The sequence below is a fragment of the Mus caroli genome, unplaced genomic scaffold, assembly GCF_978045245.1.
Source record: "Mus caroli unplaced genomic scaffold, Mus_caroli_1 scaffold_20, whole genome shotgun sequence".
Lineage (NCBI taxonomy): Eukaryota > Metazoa > Chordata > Mammalia > Rodentia > Muridae > Mus > Mus caroli.
In genome coordinates, this window is record NW_028227275.1 from 8,026,078 (window position 1) to 8,043,026 (window position 16,949).

General features: G+C 46.4%; 1 protein-coding gene across 9 annotated transcripts in view; it reads right to left on the bottom strand.

The window, feature by feature from the left end:
* Positions 1-13,054: 13,054 nt before the first annotated feature.
* Add3 (adducin 3) overlaps positions 13,055-16,949 on the bottom strand; it is a 103,572-nt gene continuing 99,677 nt past the window's right edge. For 8 of the 9 annotated variants that reach the window (XM_021151222.3, XM_021151223.3, XM_021151224.3 and 5 more), the window contains 2 exons: positions 15,769-15,864; positions 13,055-15,162 (listed from right to left, as the gene is read on the bottom strand). In XM_021151222.3, coding sequence (XP_021006881.1) covers positions 14,870-15,162; positions 15,769-15,864 — 389 coding nt within the window. In that variant the 3' untranslated portion in view covers positions 13,055-14,869. The remainder of the gene's footprint in view (positions 15,163-15,768; positions 15,865-16,949) is intronic. The other variant, XM_021151227.3, reaches the window with a different exon arrangement.

Genomic DNA, 16,949 nt, shown 5'->3' on the forward strand with positions numbered 1-16,949 from the left:
TCTTCTCAGGCCACACCTCTTTCCAGTGCTCATTAGCCTTTGTCTGCCAGGCCCTGCTCACTTGGCCTAAAGTTAGCAGAGGCCCAGATGGGGACATGGTAGGAGCCATCTGGTCTTCTCCCAAGTCCCTCAGCCCTCTACCCCTCCCAATGCCTTGTCCCAGTGAACTCCCTCCCCTTTATCTCAGACCCGGAGTCTTTACTCTGTTTGCTATCTATCAGTTAGCCAGCCTCAATACCCTGCATACGGAGAGCTAGCCATCCAAGTGTGGTAGTCCCCTCCATTTCCTGTGTCTCTTTCCTCTGGGTATGGGAAGAGGAAAGAGGAAAACAGAAGCTGGCAGTGTCCTTTTCAGCTAAAATGATGATGGCCGTGGTCTCTGGAGTCACCTTGGCTTCTTCCCCAGCCTGAGCTGGAGGTCACAGTGAGAATGAGGGCACACGTGGTAGAGGCCTGCGGTGAGGGGTGCTGCCGAGACCACAGGCATGGGGTAATGGTTCATAGGGTGACTCAGGGACTTAGTACCTTTCTGGGCAAAGTGTCACAGGTGTGTCAGTGGCTCCTGCCTGAGTGAGGGCAAGGCTCAGCCTGGTCTCTCCCTGCCCTGCTGGAGGCTTCCAGCCCAACCTATAAAGAACGAAAGTGGAAGAGGAAGGAGACTGGAAGACGCATGGTGGGGATGGGGACAGCAGGTAGACTCCAGGAAGGGTCTCACCTCACAGGGGCCTTTAACTGCCATCAGGATGCTTGGGGTTGGGACAACAGAGTGCCAGGAATTTGGCTCACGTTTCCTTCCATCCCAGTGTGGATACCATGAGGAACATAGCTCATCCCCACTTCACAGCCCAGAAAACTGAGTACAGAGGACATTTGCCTGAGGCCACGAGGCTGTCTCAGATCAGGGCTTATGGTTTCAAAGTTCACCTACTTCGAAGCCACAGCCTCTGCCTTGCTATTCTCTGGGGCAGAGTCTGTCCGGCCTAATCACAGCCCAGGGCACCTGGCACCCAGCACCCTTTTAGTAGGCTGGGCTGTGCTTCCTAAAGGACGCACACCCGCTTTCTTCTGGAAAAAGCCTGTCTTGCTTCGGGAATCACATGGGATACCCAAGCAGCTTCCAGGGTGAGAGGGCACTGTACTGCCCCTGTATTTGGGGTGGGGGATGGGGAGGAGGCAGGGCAGAGATGCAGAAGGGCAAGAAGTAGGGATGATGGACACAGAAGCCATGGCTCTTCCTAGAGACGCAGTGGCTCATGGGACTCAGGGATCAGAGACAGCAGCCTTGGAATTCCCGCCCCACTTAATCATGGTGTGGGGACAGTGTTCAATCTCACGGGCCTGCAGGTCATCACTCATGAACTGGGCAGGTGGTCATAGCCTGACACCTTCATAGTCCGAGGAGTGTAGTGGTCCAGATGGCATTATGCTCCTGTCTTTGCCATGACAGGTGCAGCACACATCATCCCGGGGCCGCTTATCACTTCCACCCACTCTATCATTAGGCAACCTCCCCAGAGCTCACACGGCACACTTTCAGGGGCTCTGTGTGACTTGGTAACAGGCCATTGTGCGGGGGTTGGTTCAGGGGCTCACAGCACAGACTGGCACCGACTCCTGGGCTGGTCACCAGGCAAGATATAGACTCAACCTGCTCTACTCACCAGTGTCATATGTCTTGGAGCTGCCAAGGAAGGGGCCAACCCAGCTATGAGGACAGTGGAAAGTCAGTTCTAAATTGCTGGCTTTAAAGCCAGGATGAAGGTCTGATGCGGCCAGCCAGAGGTAGGTTTACAGACTTGGTCACTCCCAGTCTCCCTCTTACCCCATGAAGGGTGGCTCTGGCCCATCCCATGAAGTACCTACTGGGATGGGCAACTTGCCCAAGCACTTATGTCTCATATCCAGACCAACCAAGACCCAATTACTCTACAGGGGTAAAGCCTGGAGCCTCTGTCTGCTGATAACTCCCCTTTCCCCTTCCACCCAGAAAGGAGCTCAAGTCACACCCAGAGACAACTCTGGCTGGTAGCCAGATCATCTTTGGCAACCACTGGATGTCAGAAGTCTTAAGTCTCCCCTAGGTATCTCATCGCATGGTGTATCTCCCCACAGGTAGTGTTTTTCCTACCGGCCGCTTTGGTAAACCGACCTTCATTTTGCCTGCCTGTCTCAGGAGCAAGAATAAGAGGTCAGTAGACAAAGCTTCCTATTGGGCTCCAGGTCCAACAATAAGAGTCTAGGCCTTTCAGTTTTTAATTTAGGGGAAGTTCTCTGTGCAAATGCGTGTGTCTTCGATGAGGACCAGTGGAGAATGCTGGTGGTTCTCCAGGTGTGAACCTTGGCAAAATGGAGAGTATCTGACAGAAACATTTGTTTCCAGGATAGGCCTGCCGCTCCTGAGAGGAAGTGGAAGTAGGAAGTTGGCCTTGCTTCCTGGCCCCGGACACTAAGCTGGTCCTATCCTGGATCAGCTCTGTCTCCCACCCGAGAAGACAAGGCAGCTACCATTAGAAGAAACACTGCAGTGACTATGGGCACGTGCAGAGTGGGGAGAAATCTATATTTGGAAACACACGAGTTGAGTGGGTGGTTCCCTGGCCTTATCAGGTGCCCACAGTACAGCAAGGCACCAGGGCTCATGGCTGTGCTATCTCTACTCTGCTGGACTTGGCTCTGTCCCCGTAAGAGGGAGGAGGGCCTTGCCCTCTTATACCTTTGGGCTGAGCATCAGTCTGCTCTGCTGACCCTATCAGCTTCCATGCTACCAGCAGCCATGAGGAGCTGGGGGTTTTTCCAAGCAAGGGGTTAACGGAGGCAACTATGGGTAACACAAGACACAGAGGTACAGCTGGGGGTGACTCCACACCCATGCGATCAGTGTTAGAAGCAGGCCAGACAGCTCTGTCAGAATTCATTCACCTTCATATGCTAATCTCATTTCTCTCTGGTGGCAGAATGGCCTTGGCTTAGGGAGTCAAAGCAGTGCGTTCTTGGAGATGCTCCGTTTTCCACTGAGGATGAGGAGGGGGTCTTGGGCTGAAGTGGATAATGTGCTGCTGCTTGGTCACTGGTTATGACTCGGAGTAAGCGCTTCCACTTCTCCAGAGCTCCATTTTCCTCATTCTATGAATCCAGCCCCACCATGGATTCCAGGTACACAGCAAACACCCACGACTCAGAAGAGATCCTGCCTAGAGTGCCTTCCCTCCACTGTGCTGTCACCTAACTGCTGTCACTAATTGGTGGTCTGAATGAGAATGGCCCCAGGGGCTCATACATGTAAATCCTTAGTCATGACACAGTGGCTCTATTTGAAAGGATTAAAAGGATTAGGAGGTGTGGTCTTGGAGGAAGCGTGTCACTGGAGGCGGGCTTAAATTTCATGTCTTTCTGCCTAAAAGATCAGGACAGAGCTTTCAGCTACTGCTCCAGCACGGCTTGCATGTTGCCAGGCTCTCCATCAGGATAGTGGACTAAACCTGTGAGACTGTGGGCAAGACCCAATTATATCCTTTCTTTTATAGGAATTGCCTTGGTCATGGTGCCATTTCACAAGCAATAGAACACCAACTAAGACAGACCCTAATCCTTTGACACTCTTCTCTCCCAAGGTAAAAATTAACATGTCTAGGGGGACTAGGTGGCTTGCTTATCTTTCCTCCCCTTTTTCTGTTCCCCCCTTTTGAGATGGGACCCTCGCTATCCTGACTAGATTGGTTTCCAGCTTCTAGGCTCAACTTATCCTCCCCCACCCCCCGAGTCTTTTCGGTAGCAGGGACTACAGGTGTGCACTGCCACAGCCAGCTCGAGGTCTTGTCATGGAAGCCCAGGAAGCCTCCTGAATGCTGGATTACAGGCATGTACTACTTAGCTAGTGGCTCATTTTTGAAGGCTAAAACCTGGCTGAAGTGAAGGCACATGACAGCTGCCCAGGTGCTACGGTTTCCATTTTGTTCTTGAGTTACTCTGTGCACAACCTTGCCACAAGGACACTATAGAAGACCAGGAAATGTCCACACAGGGAACACCTCATGTCCACCATCAGCAACCCACAATGCTCAGCCCTAGCCAGATTCTCTGATGGCTCTTTACCCACAATGCTCACGCCCAGCCAGATTCTCAGATAGCTTTATCCTAGCTGCAACTTCTTCCGAGACTCCAAGCAACGTTCTTGACTTTCAACCTCATAGACATTGATATAGTAGCAAATGTTCATTGTCTTACTCTATGTGTGCACAAGTGTGTCGGTGGGGACTGCACATGCGTGTGAGTGAATCGCTGAGGTTGGAAGAGCCTGGAGTTACAGGCTGATGTGATCTGCTTGTTGTAGGTGCTGGGAACCAAAAAGATCTCAAAGAGTGGCAGGTACTCTTAACTACAGAGCCATCTCTCCAGCCCCCTTCAGGGTGCGTCGTTTTAAGCATCTACATCTTGGAGTGATTGATTACATAGCATTAGGTACCCACTGCCTTCCAAAAAGGTTTCGAACCCACCTGTAGTTAAAAGTGTAACAGGATGGAACCCTGGGGTAAGATCTGAAAGATGACTGATGTCATAAATGGTGGGTCAGCCCAGGTGTTCTAGGGTATCCCTGTAACCCCAAGGGGTGGAGACAGGAACAGCATAAATATACAACTGGATGGTGGATGTGGGTCTGCTGTGCCAGAAGATGAAGATGAAACAGCTGTAAGCTCCTGGAAGCTGGGACAGCCACGTGACCCACGGCCTCTGGGTGAGCTGCACCGCACCACATAGTAGGAAGGCTGATACCTTGAAACTGTCTACCTACTCGGGTCACACGAAACATCTCTGAGAGGGCAAACACAGCCATGCCAATGGCTCACTTCCATAGTGAACATTTTCTGACAGTTTTCAGGGACTCTAGGTATTACAAAGGCAGTACTGTGTCATGAAGACATCACTTTTAGCATAGGTAGCAGATAGAAAACAGTAAGAATAAACAAGGGTTAGTTGTGATGGGTGCCTCCCCACCCCCAGGCTTATTCTGCCTTTTTTTTTTTAAGACTTATTTATTTTATGTATATGAGTACACACTTTAGTTGTACAGATGGTTGTGATCCTTCATGTAATTGTTGGGAATTGAACTTAGGACCTCTGCTTGCTCTAGCCAACCCCACTTGCTCCGGCCAAAGATTTATTTATTAGTATAAGTTCACTGTAGCTGTCTTCAAACACACCAGAAGAGGTCATCAGATCTCATTATGGGTGGTTGTGAGCCACCATATGGTTGCTGGGATTTGAACTCAGTACCTTTGGAAGAGCAGTCGGTGCTCTTACCCACTGAACCATCTCACCAGCCCTTATTCTGCTTCTTACTGAACACCCCAGGTGATGTCCGCCCTGTTTCTGGAAAGTTCATGCACGTGCAAACACATGATAGAAACTGTCTCCGTTCACTACTAGATGGTGGTTTCTCTCTACTGGGACTTATGCAGTATCTTTTAGTTAGTACAAGTTTTGAATTTCATAGTCCTCCCCCATCACACATTCTTTTTGAGACAGTGTGTTGCTCTGCAGCCCTGTCTGGTACCCTACAGGCCATCCTGGCTCCTAACTTGTAGTCATTCTCTGGCTTCAGGCTCCTGACTGAGGTGACAGGGGAGAGTCCCCAGGCTGGTTGATCTTTCCTAGTTTCATTTATTTATTTATTTATTTTGGTTGGTGTTGTTCAATGTTCAGAAACAGAGTCAAGGATTAAGTCACACATTCTACCACCAAGAAAGCACCTTTGTGTGTGAGTGTGTGTGTGTGTGTGTGTGTAGACAGGATCTTCCTATAGCTCTGGCTGTCCTTGAACTCACTATGTAGACCAGGCTGGCCTCAAGCTCACAGATAGCTACCTGAGAGTACTGAGATTAAAGGCATGGCAGCACATTGTTAATGACATACTGTTTGGGTGGTTTTTTTCTTGTTTTTTTTTTTCCCTTATACATATAAATGTGTGTAATATATTAAATTTCAAGACAAATCTGGCACCAGATGGTAGGAAAACCTTTTTAATTTCCCCCCCATACACAACCATTAGACTGTGATATACACATAGGTGTTGTGTTTAAAAAGCATAGATAGGGGTGTGGGCATAGTGTACACACCTTTAATCCAAGCACTTTGGAGGCAGAGGCAGGCAGAGCTGAGTTTGAGGCCAGAATGGTCTATATAGTGAGTCCCAAGACAGCTAAGGCTGTACAGAGACTGTGTCAAAAACAGAAAAGCAAAGAAACCAAAACCCAACCCTTCCCCCAACAAAACCCAATAAAAGAAAACAAATTTAAAACAAAGGCAGTGGTATACTTAGCTGCCTGGTAACACAGGCCTTTGATCATAACACCTTGGAAATGGAGGAAGATCTGGAGTTTAAGGTTGTTCTCAGCTGTGGATCTTAGGCTACTCTGGGCCCTACAACACTCAAACCCAAAACCAAAACAGGAGGAGGAAGAGGAGGAGGAGGAGGACAGCAGCAGCAGTAGCAGCAGCAGCAGCAGCAAGCAGATAGCAGGATGCTGGCGGCGAGGCAGTCAGCCCAGGACTGATGGGGACCTGCCTTTCTGTCCCTTCTCCAGACTGCTGTCAGTCTGCATTAGCTGGTCACCAGAGCCTCTCCAGGATGGAAACCAAGCAGAGGCATATGAGCCTGTTCATAAGACTTCTTTTTAAAGAAATGTTATTTTAATTATAATTGTGAAAATGTCTTTGGCTTATGTACATGCTATTAACATATGAGCAAGGTGAACCGTGCTTATACAATGTGAGTGATGAAAAGACGGCCTATTGTTGGCCAAGCCTAGCTGAGTCTGTCTGTCTGGAGCTGAAGTCACTGGTGCTGACTGAGGACAGGTTAGTAAAACGATGGCCCTCAAGTACTGCTCAAGTTTAGCAAAGTCTTACTTTAAATTCTTATTTTTGGGGGGTGGCTACTTTATTATAACAACTTTAATATAAAGAACTTACAAATAAAAACCATCACACCGTGAAATTAATCCGACCCAAAGTTTATACACACCAATGAATTGCTATCTTGTTAGATTTTACTTTTGTCTTTGCTTTTGAGCCAAGGTTTCACTTGCCCAGGCTGGACTTGAACTTGAGATCCTCTTGATTCAGTATCAGAGGGCGACCCAGTGGTAGAACTGGAGCGTGCTCAGCAGGGAAATGTTACTTTGGTGAATGCAAACGTCTTCCTCCAGTGGGGCCAGGTAGAGAAGGTACCTGGAAGGCTGGGGCAGATGCAAGCTTGTGGCGGTGACAGGGGTCCTTCTTGCCAGTGGTGGCTCAGCCACTGTCTGTGCACCTGCTCTTGCAGCAGGGTGGGGGAGGGAATGAGAGATTCTTGCTTGGGCAAGTGTGGCAACACAAGTCAGTGGCCAAAGCTGTGACACAGGCAGGTTAGGAAGGACAAGCCAGAAGAACCAAGGCTTCCTTGCGGGCACAACTGGAAGCCCTGACCACACTCTGATCCTCTTGGCCCAGCAGTGCTCCCAAGGTGCACTGTTGGGTGCTCGATGGGAAGTGACCTCCAGACACAGAACAGAAGAGCATCTATCTCCACAGCTCTGGGTAGCACTTGCCCTTTGCCCAGTCTTTCCTCTTGCTCTAGGCAGGTTCTGGCGTAACGCCTCCGACAGTCCCGCACCCGCTTACCACACAGGCCACTTCCTGTCAAAACCCAACCAGGCCTTTTCTGCCTCTTGAGTACTCCGCCACCTACTTGTTCATCTGGCTGAGGTTTCCAGGACCAGCTCCTGCGGATGGAGAAACCGAGGCACCTAGTGTCTCTTTACAGCACTCACACAAAGTCAAGTTAGCACCCAGCCAGGCCAGACTTTGCCTGGGCTCCGAACAGTGCCTGGTCTCTGGCTTCTCAGTGGTACAGGATTCTCATGGGCCATTTTACTTAAGTCCGAGTTCCTGTCTTAACTTCTAGGTGCACCCTGGTCCCTTAGGCCTGAGGTCCTGCCTTGATTCTGATATCAGCCTGCAGAAAAGCAAGAAAGTGTTGTTCTTGAAGCTTCCTTTGGCTCCTGCTGCTACAGCCCGTGCTCTTGTGAAGACGGTAACAGGGACTGGTGCATCCCCAACACCGAGCACTTTACCAGATGCTGCTGTGGTTGCCCTCTGAGGTTCCAGATCTCACTCGTTGGCCTTTCACCTCAGGCCAGCCTCATACCTGACCTGCTCAGTGAGAGGGAACCGTTCCAGAATTGCCCCACCCAGTCTGCCCAGCTCTGCAGTTAATTGAGCCATGCTTGCTCTTTAGCAAGTATGTGTGCATTATACACTCTTGCTCAATAGTAACCTAAAGGTCAGACGCCGCCAAATACTTCTATGTACACAATCCTAAGACTCAATCATTCTAAGCTAGTTAAGAAACATTTTAAACAAAGCCCCTATCATACTTTATATGTGTGTGTGTGTGGTGTATGCGCGCATGCACATATGAGTGTGCGCACACACATACAAATATGCATTTTTTCAATTAAAAAAATGATGGGATACGGTCTCACAATGTATATATTTTAAGCTAAGTAGAGAAGCCTAAAAAGCAGGGAAAGTCAGAAGCAAAGGAGCCTGACTCCGCCCTTCCCTCTGGGATCAGTCAGTTATATCTGGGATACATTCTTGGGTTTCTTTTCCTCAAATGAGCTTTCTTTCCGTTAAAACAATTGAAGCCAACATTTTCAATAGCAAGCAGGTAGGAGGGAATGTCTGACCTTGTTAGTCCAGTAAATGACTTTGTGCTGGCAACAAGTTGGCTGTATCTACATGTTCTGTCGTAAAACTGAGGCCATCGACTCTGGAGGCAATGACTGTCACGCCAGTCACCACTGCACTCCACCCCTTAGCATTACCCAACAGGAACAGGCCAGTGACAGCACAGTACTTCCCTGACCGGAGCTTGGTGGGGGCCTTCGCAGTGACAGCTCAAGGGGGAGGTTTGTTTGGATGCTGTCTGTGAAGAAAGGGTCCCTCCTCCTGAGGGTGGCGCCTGGCCAGCAATCACTGGAGAGGCCCTAGCGCTGCCTGGACTCTAGGGCGGGGCGGGTCTGCTAACCTTTTTTGTTTTTTAATTGAAAATAAATTTTGTCACACAATATATTTAGATTATGGTTTTTTTCTCTTCCAACTTCTTCAGGACCCTCCCTCCCTTCTTACCAACCCAACTTTGTTCTTTCTCTTCAAAAACAAAACAAAAACAAGCAAAAAACAGCACATACGTACACGCGTGTGCGCACACACCCACACACCAAGAAAACCAGAAATCAAAATAGCAAGCAAGAGAGACCAATAAGACAAAAATGTCCAAAGCCAACAGGACTGATGCACAGATGGACCGACAGAGCCTGAGGCAGTGTGTAAAGCCTGCAAAGGTTAGAGCCGGATGGGGTCCCAGGATCAACCAGGGGAAGTGGCATGGGCTTCCACCCCTAACCTCAGTTTCCTACAATGTAGGAACTTTTCTGCAGTGTTGGGCAGTGCATATTCTAGGTACAGGCCATATCACTGAGCTACATACATATCCAGTGTGCTCCCCTCTCAAGCAGGGGTCTCACTGTATAGCTCAGACTGGACTTAATTTTCGGGTCCTTTTTGCCTCAGTCTTCTGAGCGCTGAAATGAAATTACAGATGGGCACACCAAACTGGGCTTACTGGCTTTCTGAGGAGCTGAGTCTAACAATGAAGCAAAGCAGTGTCCATACGTTCTGTCACTTGATAATGCTTGTCATACAATCTGTTGACCCTCAGTTGCCATTTCAAAACCACAGTTAAAAAAAAAATCTTAGAATTTCTCAGAAACTCAACCCCCTTCAGTGCACACCCCAATTCAATGAGCAGACCCCATACTGCTTCCTTTGAGGCAAGACACGCAGGAGGAGGCTTGCCTAATGGCAGGCTTCACAGGAGCCTGGAAATAAGGGATTTCCAGGCCCTCAGAATCAAGCTCAAGGTTGGCTGTAGAGAAGGGCAAACCCTAAAGTGTGTAACAGTAAAACCTAGAAGCAAAACTGGCTCATTTCAATAGCCTTCAGCGTAGGCTCTGTGTCAAGCCTTCCCAACAGAAACTCTCCAGGCCTCAAAAACACCTGCAGACTAGATCTCTCTGTCTGACTGTCTGTCTGTCTCTTCCTGCTAGGCACTAGGAATATGAAAATGTGCATTTGTAATTTAAATCGGAAGTGACTTTAAGTTCCCCATGGAAAGACAACAGTGCCATGGTTAACTGGAGAGAATACTGAATATTTAAACAATTCAAGGAGAATCTAATGCTTTAAAACATGTTCAAGTTTCCTTTTTTTTTTAAACTAGGTTTTAAATTTTTATTTTTTATGTAGATGAATGTTTTGCCTGAATGTATGTCTGTGCACCACATTGCCTGGAGCCTTGGAGGTCCTAAGAGGGCACTGGTCTCCTAGAGTTGTAGCTGAAACCATGGAACGCAGGCCTCTGGTGCTCCAAACCACAGAGCCACCTCTTCAGCCCCTAGTAAGCTTCAATGTTGAGAAAACAGTGAGTGATAAATAACACTCCAGCTTGGTTTTGCAATTCATGTTCTTTACCCACCCATTCCTATTTCCAATGTTTGCAGAGACATTAGCGTTTACCCACTCCCGAGTTATGTGCCTTGGGTCGCAAGGGAGCTCATGTCATGGTAGGAAAGCAAGCGGCACAAATGTGGAAGGCCCCAGCTTGGATCCTGGCCTGGCGCCCTTTGTGTTCTTTTAGGTTAAGTCCAATCTCTCTGAAGAACTGAGGACTGGCTCTAAGGCCACAGACGTAATCAGGTATCTATAAACTCTCCTCAACTTCAGACTGTACCGACCGATGCACACTTATCCTGTTCCAAGTCGAGAATTAAAATAATAATTAAAGGCAATTCCCTCCACTCACTGTGGACTCAGGACTGCCTCCTTACAGCCGTTTCCTGCAACAAACTCCTTTGACAACCAAGTTTACCACTTTCTTCTACTAACAACCCCTCCAAATGTAACCTTTGCCCACTGCAGCATGTGATTAGATATTCTCCGTATTCACCTCAGTATTCACTTTAGTAAGTATCTCCCCCCTTCACCGTGAAATCTACATTTATGTCTAGACCAAGCCAAGTCTGCAGGTTTTAAAACTGCCTTTGAATGTCTCCTCTGATTCCCCCCAGAAGGACACGGGTGTTCCCTGGGCCCAGAGCGCCTCTGCAGCAGATACAGGCATCTTGCTCTGCTGGCGTGAAGATCCAAGAGCTGATGCTCCAGGCAGACACCGCCAGGGCACATCCCTACTTCCACCGATTCTTCATTCTGACGGGACGTGGAGGAAGAAAATTTCTTTCCTATCAAAAGCCAGTGTTTTATCTAAATAAACTTAGCTATCAGTTCAAGGTGGTTAGACTTGGCTTTTTTCTAAAAAACAAAACAGAACAAAACAAAACATCTAACTCGAGCCACATGAAGGGAAGCACAAAGCACGGCAAATTCTGGGGCTCTGAATCCATGGTCAAAATGCAGGACTTCCGGTGTTTCTTCTACAAACCTGGGTTTTATCTTCTCCAAGCCTGTGGGCATCTCTTGTTTTTGCTACCGTCTAGATAACTCTCCAGAGGCACCACAAGTGCTGTGGGTGATACTGTCCTGGTGAGCTAACTGCTAAAACCACACCGCCGAGGAACACGCTCGTGAGAATACGTAACAAAAGAAACGTCCTCCCAAGTTCCTCACAACAAACATGGTCTCTACAGTCTAAGGAAAAGTACAAGAACTGGACACTGGATTGTTAGGTTAGTCACACCCCCTAGTGGCCACAAAGAAAACTGCTTTGTAAAATGTCAGTCTGGCCAAGATCATTTGCATACAAGTGTAGTATCTGAGTTTAAAAAATAGTTAAGCTAAGCTACACGCAGATGAGAACACCGGTAATGGTCTGGGCTGCTTTCTCAAAGCAGGCTTTTGGTCTGAAATACTGTTTTTCACCACTGAACTATTTACAAGCTGAGGAAACAAGACTCTCAACCTCATCTTCTCTCAAGTCCTTTGTTTTTGTAACAGGTAATCATAGCAAAAGCTCTGATTAACTACATGCTCCAGTTATTCTTACGTCTTCCTCTTGCACTCATTTTCTAGGACAAAGTAGAAAAAAATCAAAATAAATTATTCATGTGAGGGACCTGGTTGAAAACCTCTGAGGGTGTGGTTCTCTCAGAGCTGGGGTCTCACAGAGCTGGGGCCTGAGCTCCTAAGCCTCCATGCCTCCACCTCCGAGTGCTGAGACTAGCAGCCTTTGGATGAAGACATAGAACTCTCAGCTCCTCCTGTGCCATGCCTGCCTGGATACTGCCATGCTCCCACCTTGATGATAATGGACTGAACCTCTGAACCTGTAAGCCAGCCCCAATTAAATGTTGGTTTTTTTTTTTTATAAGACTTGCCTTGGTCATAGTGTCTGTTCACAGCAGTAAAACCCTAACTAAGACAGAAGTTGGTGTCTCTAGGGTGGGTAGGAAAAACCAGGACACAAATGATATTCATGTTATGGTGGCTGATATATAGGGAATACAAATGTCAGGAACTAGAGGGGAATGAAAAAAAAATCAAACCTTAATGGAAACGTGTGAGCTCTCTCTCTTCTGCTCTTTCCCTACACTGCTGTCTGTGGGATTTACTGTCTGAGCTTAGTACTCAGCTTATATCTTCCATCCTATCAGCATCCTTAGGCCACCATACCTAACCAAGACAAGAGAGTTATACACACAATGCATGCAAATACATGTAACTCATGATGCATATAGGAATATAAAAATATTTTAAGACACAGTTTACTATTGTAGCCTTGGCTGTTCTGGAACTCACAGAGTTCCATCTGCCTCTGCTTCCAGGGTACTGGGATTAAAGACATGTGTCACCAAGCCCATATAAATTGAAAAGAAAGCTTATCAAGACTCCTTAACTCAGAGGACAATTTTATCACTTCACTGTTTCACATTAAAGTTTGGCAGATCACAAAGTCTAACCTAGGAAACCACTCCTGAATGGAAACCTCATTATACCAAATGTATATATTTAAAATACCGTTTATTGTGATTTAACATTAATTAGCATAACATCTAAGAGCAATATCAGATAACTTTTATACATTTTCCACAGGACACTGAGTTCACTGGCTCATTCATTATGTCAAAGCAAATAAAGAGAAGCATTAGCGAAAAGGTGCAATCGTTTACTGTTGTGTTTAAAAAATATTTATGCACATTGCATTCATTTAGATATATATATTCTTTAAAAGTTATGGAAAAGAATAGTTCACAGGTAACTGTGTCTCCACACGTTGTAGTACAACACAGATGATGTAGGACATAAAAGAATCCTCAGATGCACACTTCAGCAACTCAAAGTTTCCACTACGAGATTAACAGGCTCCAGGAGTTAGTGAGATCTAAGAGGACCAGCATCAGTCACAGCGTCAGACAGAGCCAGCCCAGAGAGCACAGTGGCCAATGTCACGTCTGCGTGCCCAGTCACCCGCAGGGCGCGTTACTTCCACTCATGGAGTACTGGGGTCATCCATTTACATTGACCTGCGACATTACTTGGGGAAATGGAGAAAACTATATTAAATCTAGGTTTAAATTTGTATTTACAGTAGAAAGGAAGTTAAAACAAAATTTAAGTTTATAAAAATCAAGATTAAGTTTGCAAAAATCAAGATGTGGTAGTTTTCTCGCTGGTGGGATTAGACCTGCGGATTTATTCTAGTGCCGTCTTCTAAAAGGATGTACACTTTAACTCTTTTAAAATTCAAATGTCAACCAAGACATTGATTTTGGCAGGAAACAGGATTTTAGAAACTTGGGCCTTATTTTCAGTAAGTCAATCTCCATGTTCTTTCTCCTGTCGACACAGGACTCAGTCCTGTCCTGTCTCCTACTCTTCCCTTCCCCTCAGCCTCTTCATCCATCAGCAATACTAAGAGAAAAATACATTATATGGTTCAAATACGACTCCAGGCCTTGATCTGCCCTTCGGGTGCCATGCCCCTGGACTCCTGGATGGCACTCGGGCAGGCTTTACCCCTAACTGATTGGCTAACATGCACATGACACCTTATACTGAAGGTATACAAACGTTTTAACATACAAAAATTGTTTTTTTGCAAGAGTTAAACTAAATAACTCATATTATGTGTACAAAATCCCCTCTATGAAAAATAAGGGGTTTTTTAAACTAATAAAAAAGGAAGTTCTTCAAAAATTATAGTTTATTAAAATGACTTTTTGGCAAACAGTTACTTCAGGTAGGGGAATTTCATACTATGAGTAAAAACCCAAACAAATCTTTTCTTAAAACATTTTTAAAAAATGATGTGCCAATGTATACTAATGCTCTAGAGTCTTGTAGAAGCTTTTAAAACATTCCATTAATGCCCATGGAAACAGTGGGGACCCAAAGATACAGTCAATAACCACGATGATAAACTCATAGTCTGATTAGTGAGTGAAGCGGCTGGTGACAAGTAAACATTGTCTCCTGATCACTGGCAGCTCCTTCCCAGCAGATGTGCTGCAGAGGCCTAGGCACCAGGCAGCAGCTGCTAACGAGCAACAGTAACAACCCTCTGCCAGGGAGGGCAGAGTCAGACAATCCAGCCACTGCTGAAAAGCTCGGCTGTTTTTGGACATATAAAAAGAGATGAATTTGAAAGTTTTCAATAATATTTTTCTTTTAGTAAAACCTCTTTCCAGTTTTTTAAAGTCCAGTTTGCTACATACTCCCAATCTGATCTACCACCGTATATTAACGATTAACTAAAATATGGTATTTAAGTGTGCAATGCCACAATGTAATATACAAATTACAAAAGGACTACTTAGGCCTCAACTTTCTCCTTTTTTTTGTTCTTTTTGAGAAAAGAAGGCGTGCGGAATTTCTTCTTTTTCTTGGAGGGCGACTTTGAAGGTGAGCCATCAGGCGACAGGACCTCTTCAGTTCTTTCTGGGGACTTGATGGTGATCTCGATGTTCTCTATGGTCGTGCTTGTGGTTAGCCTGCTCACTCGCTGGGCAAGCTCATCTTCGACATCATGCATCTCGTCCTTGCCGTTCATGATCATGACAGGCGCGTCCATGGAGGTGAAGCTCTTGGAAAACAGCTCGTGGTTTTCTACAAAAGGAGAGGTTGGGAGGGGTACGGGGGGGGGGGTGTAGATTATTTACTCAGTCAACGTTTCTGTTTCATTTGCAAAACTGAGAAGTTTTAGCAATGTCTTGAGCCATGCATTGCTTTAATTTTAATGAGGATGGATTATTATTTTAATAACATGTATCTATTAGCATGAAGCTAATTTTCTTCAATGATACAAAGGGGAAGAGAAGACAAGTGTTAAACAGGGTCACAAACTGTAGACTGGTGGCCCGCCTTTCCATGGTAAATCAAGTCAGCATAAGCGAGGGTGACGGCAGATAGGTTTTCTTTAATCTGAGGGTCATTTGACATTTAAAACTGTACAGAACTTCATGCTACTTATTAGAAGGTACACGAGGGCAAGTCATTTTTAATTCCACAAATTCATAAAAACTATGGGTTGGCCCAAGCCAGGAGAGTGAGTTCCCAGCGAGTGAATGTAAACTGCAGTGAGTCAGAGCTGCCCCCATCCCTATGTGTGGGACCCTGACAGAGGGACTGTGAGCAAGTGTCCGATCCCGTCCACGGGACAAACGACAGGACTTACGAGGGGGCAGCTGTGGGGAGTTACATTACATTGAGTACCTTCTAATCTCTCAGGGATACTTTGCGGTGACTGAGTTTGAGACTGAATTTGTGAAACAGATGCAGCGTCGTCTGAGAGTGACCCCTGCTCAGCGTCTGTTGAATAAGATGCTCAGTTAAAAGCCATGCAAACAAAACAAGGAAGCTTACAGTTTCAGAGAGGTTAGTGCGTACATCCAATGCCCGCTCGCAAGCTCGTCAGCTGAGAACTGAGCATGCTTACCGCCACTCCACATGTCAGTCACTAGGATTCTGAGGGGCTGACGTGTTAAACTTCGGGCCATGAACAGTAACTTGTACACTGAGTTAAAAAAAGCATGGATATTGGCAGCCCAGACAGAGACCGAATGCGTTTAGCTTTTGCTAGTATAGGAAACCAAAATACAGCCAGATGAAAAAAGTGACTGACGAAGCCTCAGCAGGCTACAGGCTACAGGATCGAGGCAGAGGCTCCACCGAGACCTAGCGATTCCCGGTTAGTGATTCCGCTAGAGCAGTATTAGTGAGCTTATGCAGAGATGTAACAGGAAATATTTACAAAGTGTATTCGGAAGGCGACATCCAGACTATGGTATTTGTTACCTGGCATTGTCAGGCTTTCAAAAATAAGAGATTGAATAAGGACATTTTATAAAGTATGAAAGATGTTTTCTTCCATCTTATGTTAGAACAAACAAGGTAAATACGCCCCTTAGAACTATTTTCTGTAAGTGCATTAATGAGTAGGGCAACTTGATTTTGTGCTAAAGACACAAAAGCTGTCATTAGCCTTTAGCTACCAGGTAATACCATGGTATCTAACACAGACGACAATTCTTTCATTACTGACTGTTTTCCTTGGGTAGAAATGCTAGCTGTAGCTAAATGCGGATGCGCCAACGCAGAGGCTCCTACTGGATCAGAGCCTTCTAATCGTCTTCCTTGAATCCTTCTTGCCCAGACAGTTTTATACACAGTTCACTGTGTTTCAGCCCCAACGCCCTGCTAAGGTCAATGTTTAATTCTGGAGCAAAGTAGAGCTAGGACTCAAGTAGTAATGCTTCTTCCTAACAATCTATTATTATTATTATTGACAAGATCTCCTACTTAGCCTAGGCTACTCTTCAAAACTCTTCCTGGCTCAGCCTCGGGTGCGGGGATCCCAGGCAAACGCCTCCACAGTTGGTTCTTCATCATCAGTC